This window comes from Populus nigra, chromosome 9, assembly GCF_951802175.1.
Source record: "Populus nigra chromosome 9, ddPopNigr1.1, whole genome shotgun sequence".
Classification (NCBI taxonomy): Eukaryota; Viridiplantae; Streptophyta; class Magnoliopsida; order Malpighiales; family Salicaceae; genus Populus; species Populus nigra.
In genome coordinates, this window is record NC_084860.1 from 12837920 (window position 1) to 12848279 (window position 10360).

Below are 10360 nucleotides of genomic sequence, written 5' to 3' on the forward strand. Positions count from 1 at the left end.
ATTAAAAACAAAAAAAAGTTAAGGGGTTTAATTGAAAAATTATAGGGCATAGTGTAAGAATCGAGAGAGTGTGGAAAAAAAAAGAAATATCCATCCAAGCCAAACCGGAGCTCTGTTTTCTACACGCGCCACCTCAATATGGAGGAGAAATCTAGATAAATCTAATGACGATATGAAATGATATTTTTGGTTGTTTGAATCAACCGTACGCGTCGTTCGAAAATAATAGAGTCGTTAAGATACTAATGTGTGATCAGCAAAGATGTATTTTTCCAATGCTAATATAAAGAATAAGACGCAAATACTCCTCCTATCTAGCCAAGGCTTTTTTGTTTATAAGGCTAAATTGGTAACTTTGTTGTGTACTCTATAAGTAAAAATATAAATGTACCCCTATATGACATCAAACAAAGCTTTAACCTTAGGTTATTTACGATAATTTACAGTACAATTTTAAAAGTAAATACCCGTCTTGTCCTCAGTCATTTGAAAATGTCTTTATTGAAAAGACAATCAAGCCCTAGGCAGAATGTTTTTTTTTCATGGGTAAAAAAAGTTGGGGAATTAAGTGTTCCCATCCTATATTGTGTCTTGGAGAACAATAAATTTCCCATCTCTTTTAATTTTATTTATAATAAACTTAAAATGTATAAAAGGTAAACTTCTCCAACATTTGGAACAAAATTAAGAAAGAAAAACAAAGAAAGAAAGAAATGCTTGAAAATTAATTATGCCTTCCGACTAGATAAATGTTGAGACTATCTCATCCCATTGGAAGTGTTTGTTTTTAAACTGCTTTTCACAATAAAAATTATCAAAATCAATACTTGTTTAGATTATTTTTGATGATTTTGATATAAAAAATTAAAAAAATATTTAATATATTTTTAATTAAAAAATAATTTTAAAAAATATTTTGCAATGCATTACCCTCAGACATTACCCTGCACACACTTAAGTGGTTCTCATGGGTCAACAGCTAGCCAACTGCCCACTTCAGGTGCCAGCCTCCCAGCACTTGGGCTGTCCTATCCTACTAAATGGATTGCAGATGTAAAATAGGTGGATGGGGCAGAATTTAAGAAACAATTCTGAAGTCGTTTTCCAGAATAGCATTCAAGGCTATTTATTTTCTAGGTCTCATTTCAAGAAAATGAGCCAACTTGTTGACCTCTAAATGCAGGGCCAAAAAACTAGTTTGAATTCTACAAAAGCTATCTGGTCTGCATCATAATGCATGTATATAAGAATCTGGCGTGCAGATGCTTGCACACACAACCTAGTACTCATGCTCCACCGTGCTTATGACATGGTCATTCACTGATGGCAAAACAATTTATGGGCTTGTATATCCAACAATGGAAGTTTACAGGGTTAATCATTCTCCGTAACTCTCATTTCCTGACAATGTATAAAACTTTGTTCTTTTAATCTACATCACTGGAAAAAATTGCAAATTACAAGAAAGAATAGAAAAAATAACCTTCATTGTGCAGGCAAAATTCATAAATCCCTCTCCAGTCCAACGCCTTTGGAAGAAAAGGATAACCGAGAAGCTAATCATCTGGTTCAATAGTTGGACTCTTTGAGCAGCTCTCCTGTTCATGGAGTTCTAACAATCTGGCTTCTGGATTACAGAGACCTGTATAATAATTAATAATTGTGTCATCAGAACACCATACATGTTCACAGTCTGACGAAAAATATTCAACACGGAGTCTTGTGAGAAATCAAATGATGCAGTTCCAAAAAATGATTTAAAAGTAATGCACAAACGTCTGAAGCAAGGCAACTTTTTATTGCATTAGAAATGAATCAAAATCACCCGTGTATATGCTCATGTCTGTAAACTAACAGCAGAAGTTGAATTTGATATTGTTCATTTTGATTCTATTTTCTATATGGCTGATAAAGATACCAACCTGAACACTTGGGAATGTCCCATACTGCAATTGATGATGGTGTACACTCTGGTGAGCATAACGCTCTGTTATCCTCGTGATTGACATTCATTGCCAGCATCCATGCACCAATTGTAACATCCTCATTGCTGAACATCCGAAAGCTGATAATTCAAGAAAACAGGAAGTGTTACATGGAATGACGCGATGGTCTCCAACCTAAATTGAGATTCTAAGAGTCTAAAAGTTCCTCAGTATACATATTATGATTGTCAACTGAAAATTTCCAAATATAATGTGGCATTTCATGTTCTTATCCATACAACAAGCAAGCAGGGGGGCCACTCATGGTATGTTCTTGCTATTTCAAGTCAGAAGCGAGGCAAGTCCCAATCAAGCTTCAATAGGTCATGGGCATGGTAAAATCAACCAAAAAAGGCTTGTTAGTATAAAATCCAACAAAGCTTTTTCTTGGTTGACTTGGGCATTGGGTTTCATTGTGTCAGTTTGGTTGATCATACAGTTTATTTGAAGTGAAAAACATCTTATCAGCTACTTTACTTATTAAAAAATAAAAAATCAACCTGAAGGTTCTTGGACATGAAACCACTTGACTGCCATGAAGAATTTGTCAAAAAACATGTATGACAACTACAGAGATTAAAAGTAAACATTTTTATGCAGTGAAGAAAACTCACAAATTTAAATTTTGAGCAAGTAATTGTGTGCAATGCATGTGTGCTTGAGTGAGGGCGAGGAGAAACAAGCAAAGTATTCTCTCTATATGCCTGCCACTTCAAGTTTAAACTACAAAATATGCTTTGGGGTTAGGGTGCCCAAGCCCAACTTTGAGATTAAGACTATCGCCTCAAGCTCACACCAACCATTAAAAATTGAGCTCCCCTCCCCTCCATCACAAACTTAAATTAAATAGTTAAACACAAGTTGAGAGTATTTGGTGCTAAATGGATGGTTTTAACTTGACCAGTTGAAAAATGATAGTTTACCAAACAACACAAGCCCATTCTGTTGCTTTGTTGCAATTTGGCAAGAGTCAACCTCAGAGAATTGTACTGCTATCTTGCTTGTGTTACTAATCAGAGAGAAGAAAGGCAATAGCATGGCAGGGAAGTGATGTGAAAGATTTAGCAGGCAATGTTGACTATGTCCAAAACCTCAAGGTATCTAAAGTGCAGTGCATACTTATATTCTCTAATACGCAAAATTTTAAATAAAATGTCAGCTTCCTTTTGGATGCAAACATTCAAGGTCGACAGGTTCTTGACCAAAACCAGGGCAGAGCCAAAGCAAATTTATAATAAATTAATAAGCAACTGAAAATTTTAAAATATTAAAATTGTGGAATAAAACTAATTTGAAAAATAAATTATGTGACAAAAAACTTTATGCATAAGAAAATGTAATACATTTCACAAGACTTTTATACTAAAGTTACAGTCGATGTGTTTTCATATGGAACTAAACCAGTTTCTATCCAGATTATGTAAAGTGTTCTAGTGACTAAAGAGGTCTACACTAAAATTAAATCCACGATATGATAAAATTAAAAAATTTATGGTGAACGATTAAAATTCTTATATAGCGATAAATCATAATTTCTAATTTCTTCTTCTTCAAAAGAAAAAAATAATAATTTCAATTCCAATAGACCAAATTATTTGATTTTTTTATCAACATATAATTAAAAGATGGGAAATCGAGCGTCATCTTGTGTCAAGAAAATGTGAAAACAAAGGAATTTTGGTTTGTAGAGAGAATACATTTTCATTGTTTACACACACACACACACACACACACACAAAATTGGTGATGTTTATACAACTTAAAGAAACTAGAATTGACAAGGACTACAGTTAAGAAGGTATAGCTCGTCAAAACAAACAAGTTCAGAAAGTATATTTTGTGCATGTTTTTTTGCTATATTTCAATGACTCCCGTGGCAGGATTTGCTTACATTCCCCAACATATTGGTTATCAACCTATATCAAACAAAGCCTTCCGCCTATAATATAATGAGGCAGGCAACCACAATTAAACAACATCACTTTAGCAAAAGCCTAAGCCAATTGAAAGCGCATAATATCATCACAAATCATTCGTTTGTTTGATTTCTTGGTTTGATTTTTTTCAGAATGTGCAAGTGCTTTGAAATGTAAGTGGTAAAGGAAGGCATACTTTACATATACTATAACATTATACATAGAAATATTTTCTGGCAGGGGTTGCAAGGGACCCCCTATGCCACCTCCAGCCTCTGCTGTTGTGCCAAAATAAAACAAGATAATTCAGCATGCACCATCCAAACAAAGAGGAAACACAATATTTTTTTTTTAAAGAAAAAGCAAGAGCCTTTTCCCTAAATGGTGAAAAAGCCAACAGCTCTTGAAAGGCATAGGAGAGTTGCACTATCAGCTCCATTCCCTTAAAATTTTAACTTGAATAATCATTATTGTATATCATATTTAGACAAGCTATTAAATGCTGGCCAAACACTTAAGGGTATGTCCTGATGAAGGTAACAAGCAACTCACCTGTTGTTTCTGAGTACAACTAAACTTGCAACAACATCTGCAGAGAGAGCATATATTGGACCATACGCATGATAAAAGTACTCCTTACCAAGCAAATAGGATAATGGTTCATACCTGCAGAAATAGAGATTATAGGATTACTGAAAAAGTCATGGCTACCTGCAAGTTGGGATACAACTTTTCGAGATTATCAAGCGCAACAGTCCTTATGCAATACTTTTTGGATAAACCAACATCTCCAATAGAAGTAGGCATTATGCATGACACCCCCAAAATGCTTCCAAATAGTTTATTTAAAAAGGAAGACTTTGAAGTGGATTAAAATTTGTGTATGCTTATGGTACTAAATTTACAAAATAGGGAATTAAATAAAGCTGGATGATTGGGGATTTCAATTAGACTCCAAAACCCTATAAACATTAAATCTTAATGCTACAGAACATCAAATCATGATGTGAGATTCTAGTTAACTAAGTCAAAAATACAAGAACAAACTTTTCACAACAACAGCACCATGAACAGCAGCATTGCCTTGGATTAGTAAACATTTTCTGCTATGGTATCACTTCAGTAACATAACTTTAGGTCAGCTTTTAAGTATGAAATGCTAAATATAGTAAGAACAAGATTCAAACCACCTAATAAAAAAAAGGTAGTGTGGTTGATGTACAAATTGTAGTGTTTAGATATATCCATTGCAAAATAAAAAAGGAAAATGAACTTACCATTTGAGCTTTGGATCAGTGAAAACTGGTCCCTTTTTCATGCATCCAAGGTAAGTTTGAGAATGAGTACGCTCTTTTGCCAAAAGAGTCGAAAGACGATCTGAAAATATATTAAAATACAAAAATGTGATTTACATCTGTACTACCAAAGTTGATCCCCAGAAAAATGCTACTGAATAACATCGAACATCAAAAGTTTCACATTTTACCCACCTGGCCTCAGATAAATGTCATCATCAGCTTTGACATAAAACTCGGAGTCGAAAAGTGCATAGGCAGCTTTAAAGAATGCTAACCTGCAAAAAACCCAGATGAGTACAGCCATCCAATAATAAACTTGATGGGGGAAAAAACAAAGAAAACTATGCCGTTCATCATCAGCACTAACGTTTTATATGGGAGCTTACTATACTGTTCCTCTATATCTACTAGCAAGAAATCATCATATTCTGCAATCTCCTTTCTGAGCTCTGCCATCTTTGATTTATCATTGGTTCTACCAATAATAAACCTGAAAGCCAAACCAGTAGATTCTTCCAACCTGCAAGCCAATTAATCTATAAATTACCAAAATATGATGGGAAAAAAAGGCCTTCTACAAGTTACTAGTTTTCAGCAATTTTCAAAAACATGGACAACCAGAGTCTAAAAAAAGAAACTATATTGCACAGTTTTTGACAGGAAGTAAATCAAGAGTTCAGCAATAGCAACAGTTTATTGTATAACATAAACCATCCAACTAGACTATGATGTACAGATTGCTGTTCAAGATCACATTCACACCTCTTTTTTATTTTATTCTCCTCGAAAATGGACAAAATGTATCCCCAAATGCACATTCCTTAATGAAAAAACATCAAATCCTCAATTGTTTAGCTTGAAATTTAGAATCTTGAGATCTCTTCTTGTTGGATGCTAAAATTTATAGAAGATGAGTAACATATCAGCATTGTTTCTTTCTTTTAGAGTTCTTTGTTTTCTATCAATGAATTAAAAAAGAAAAAAAATCCTAATTCATGAAACAAGAACTCAAGTTCTCATTTCTAAATCTACAAGCAAAAGAACCTAACAAGATTCAAGCGATAACTAGCTAAAATGTCAAACCTTTTCTTTTTTAAGAAAGAAAGAGAATTGTTCGATACCGTTGAAGTCCCTGTCGATCGGACGGCATCCAAGTGTTCCTCAAAGACCGCCTCCGACCCGATGACTCGAACCCAGTTTGAATCCCAACAAACCCCATAACCTTATGCCTCTCCTTCCTGTCCTCGCCATCCAAAACGACAGCGTTCCCACCGCCATTATCATTTCTATTGTTGCTGGTTTCCCAGACGACACGGACCGATCGCGACGGGGAGTTATTGGAGCAACGGTAGTTGTGGGAGGAGGTAAGAAAGGAAGTGAGGCCGAAGATGAAGCCGGAGATTCCGATGAAAAGGAAAGTGAGAATCAGAGGCGTTGATCTGCGAGAATTAAAGGGTTGTGATATGCGGGAGTGAAAGAATTTAGGAGAAGAAGGCATTCTCTGAGTTTGAGATAATTATTAGTAGAATGTTTGTTTTGGTTATAAAAGAAAGAAAGAAAGGAAGATCATGGCTGGCACAGAGAGAGAACAGAGAGATTTTTAGTTTTTTGAGGTTTCTAAGAATTTAGGACTGGAAAAAAGTGTACGAGACTGAAGTTTAAGTTCAAAAGAAAGAGTAATGAGTTTGGTAAGAAGAGAGCGTGGAAGTGGAGGAGTTTGTTTCCGGTAATGGTAGTTGCATTGTTTGTTTGTACCTTGCTTTATTATTAATTTATTAATTAATTTATTTTTTTATAACCCGGGATGTCCAGGTCAGCTTGCTTGCATCACGACTATTTCTCGAGTCTACTAAACATCTTGCAAGCCTAGTAGACAAGTAAAACACTATGGGGATGACAAACATGTACATAAAGGATTGAACTTGGATGTTGGGCAAGGCCAGCCTCACTTGTTGACCACTGAACTAGACTCTCAAGTGTCTTTATTATTAATTTATTATTCAATGCATCACCTGTACATAACTGTACTGTACCTAAATTGTTTTTACAGATCTACGACGAGCACACTTTCATCATATGTCATAATAATGTTTCGGAAATAAATTAAAATATATATTTATATTTTTTAAATTAATTTTTGATATTAATATATCATAATAATTTAAATTCATACAAAAATAATTTTAAATATCTTTTTTAAATTTTTATAAAAACGTTGTTTGGACCATGTTTCCAAATGGCATCATAGATTGTATTTATAGTTTGATTGTTTCCTTTTCTTTTCTACTTCAAATGTATTTGCTTGTTTAAATTTTATATTTGGTTAATTTTAATTATTATTTTTATTATTTCATTATTATTTTTTTTGCAAAAAAATAACTTATTTTTATTTAATCTAGGCAAAAACATAACTAATTTTTTTAAGAATATATTCCATTATTTTTTAGGGAGAATTCTGTAATAGTTGAATTGAAGTTAACTAAATGTAAAAATTGAAGGATCATATGTAGGAGGTAGAGAAGGAAGAAAGAGAAATGGATTGGTAACCGAACTAGAAAAGAAAAAAGAAAATGAAAGAAAGAAATAATGAGACAGAGAAAACACATTGAAGCTATGATAAAGACATCCTAGTACAATCAGAAATATGTTGATGGAATGAATCAATCGACATAAAGGAAAACCAAATTTGGAGTTAGAGATGACTCATATGCACCGCTTAAAAGTGGTGGCATCCTCATCTGCTAGCGCGTGAGCCACATGCACTAGACATAAAAAAATTATGTGTTGGCGCTTGAGTGACATGCGCTAGAAACAAAAAGCTTTTGTGTGCTGGCGTATATAGAACATGCACCTAACACAAAAAAAAAAAAAGGTTTTGATGTGTTGGCGCATGTATCACATGCACTATACAAATAAAATCTTATATGAGACACATTTGTGTTATTTGCATGTCTCTAGTTGCACACTAGTTCAAGAATTATTTTTTCAACGATACTAGTTTGGGAAAAATATTTCCCTGCTGTGCTATTGTTGGAAAAAAAAAAACTTTATAATGAGAGTGTCGTAGAATATAATGCCTATTAAGAAGAACTAATTTCATCATTTTCTTAATTATTTTTTTTTAATTTCATCCTTCAACGTTTGATTGATTGAGAATTGAGCTTCATAATTTGTTTTTATTTACTTTATATTGGGTTATCTTGGTCTTGTAATCCAAGTTTGACTGGTTCACTAGGGTTTTTCTGTTCTTTTTTTAATTAATATTTTTTAATTTAATTCTTTAACATTGGGTTGATTGAGAATTGAGTTTCAATATATATTTTATTTGCTTTTTATAAGCCATGGTCTTATGACTCAAGTCATGGATTTTACACGTTAACTTGGATTGAACCGGGTCGATCCAATATGTTGTCATCTTAATATATATTTTTAAAAGATGTCGTTTTGAAATTTTTTTCAAGTCAAACTATATCTTTTTTGTTGTTTAGATTGCTTTTGGACTTGCCAAGTTGACCAGGTCACATCGGATTAATCTCTACATGGTTTAAATTTTTTTTCCTTCTTCAAAACACATTAGCAATGCTTGGATATATATTTTTCACTTTTAAAAAACATTTGATCCAACCTGCAGCATAGTATAAGTAAATAATCTAGTGATTCTACTATATAGCATCAACTTCGTGTTGTGACGTAAATTGTCTAAAATAACTATGACTTGAACGTTGTAACAATGTCTATGCCTTTCAAGAATTTATCACTTCATTAAATGTTATCTTGTGAGATATAAAGATATTAGAATTTTCAATTGTATTACTCACTCTATTGAGAGAGTTAGTTGTGAGAACAAAATCACTCTTGTAAACCTTTGAGAGTTACGTAAAAAATCTTAGTATTGGTGAGGTGATTTCACCAAGGAAGAAATCTTGAAGAAAACTTATCTTCAAGTAGAAAAAATCTTAAAGAAAGAATATTTTCAAGTGGTATAAGAAGCTTGGTGTGGTTTCATCAAGTGATTATTGTACTCTTAAACTTAGACAAATGAAGGAATATAATACTCAAGTACAATTTGATACTTGAGGTATGGATGTGTGTTTGCTGAACCATGTTAAAAACAAGTTTGTATATTCTTTTCCATTATCTTTTTTCTTTAAATACTTTAATTATACTATTGGTTATTGCGTTAACTTGAAGTAATTTGTATTATTTGTTAATATTAATGTACACCCAATTCACCCTCTTTTAGGTGTTAAAGTTGCCTTAGTCCTTGAACAACAATTAGTATTAGAGCTTAGTTCTTATATATAAAGTTTACTTAGATTTTGAATAGAATGACAACCACCAATTATAATATCCAAAATAAAGGATCATCCATATCTAGACTACCTTTTTTTTCATGGTAATGATTATGCATATTAGAAAGCTAAACTAATTATTTATCTTCAATCTTTTGATTATTATTCATGGCTATTTGTAGAGAATAGACCTCATATACCTATTAAAGTTGAAAAAGGTATTGAGATTCCTAAAGCTAGAAGCGAATATATGAATAATGATAAAAAGTTTTTTTTTATATAAATGCTAAAGCTATGAACACTCTATATTATGCATTGAGTAGAAGTGGATTCAATATAATTACATCATGCAAAAAAGCTAGAAATATATTGCATGCTTTAGAAGTAACTCATGAAGAAACTAACCAAGTTAAAGAATCTAAAATCGACATGTTAGTTCATCAATATGAATTGTTTAAAATTCTTTTTAGAGAATTCATAACTAGCATGTTTACTAAATGATTACCCTAACTAATAGTTTGGATGTTGGACTTATACTAATGCGGAAATTATGCGTAAAAGTTTTAGATCCCTACCAAAGACCTGGGAAGCAAAGGTAATGGCAATTTGAGAAGCCAAAGATCTCACAAAACTTTCATTAGAGGAGCTTGTTGGTTCTTTGATGACTCGTGAGATTACCATGGAGAAATAAGAATAAGAAAAAAGGCCAAATAATAATTTTGCATTCAAAACCGTTTATCAAATTGAAGATAATGATGAGGATGAAGATCATGAAGACATTGAAGAGGATATTACCTTAATTACAAAGCAATTCTAAAATTTCCTAAGGAAAAAGCAAGGGAATAAAAGATCCTCAAACTTCAAAAAAG

The 10360-nt window shown here is 32.8% G+C and overlaps 1 protein-coding gene across 1 annotated transcript; it reads right to left on the reverse strand.

The window, feature by feature from the left end:
- Positions 1 to 1321: 1321 nt before the first annotated feature.
- On the reverse strand, positions 1322 to 6920 carry LOC133702887 (probable beta-1,3-galactosyltransferase 14). Its single transcript, XM_062127212.1, has 7 exons — positions 6321 to 6920; positions 5567 to 5719; positions 5392 to 5474; positions 5179 to 5278; positions 4454 to 4567; positions 1923 to 2065; positions 1322 to 1642 (listed from the first exon to the last, which is right to left on the reverse strand). The coding sequence occupies exons 1-7, from the start codon at positions 6695 to 6697 to the stop codon at positions 1557 to 1559; spliced, it is 1056 nt and encodes a 351-aa protein (XP_061983196.1). The 5' UTR covers positions 6698 to 6920; the 3' UTR covers positions 1322 to 1556.
- Between the last annotated feature and the right edge of the window lie 3440 nt (positions 6921 to 10360).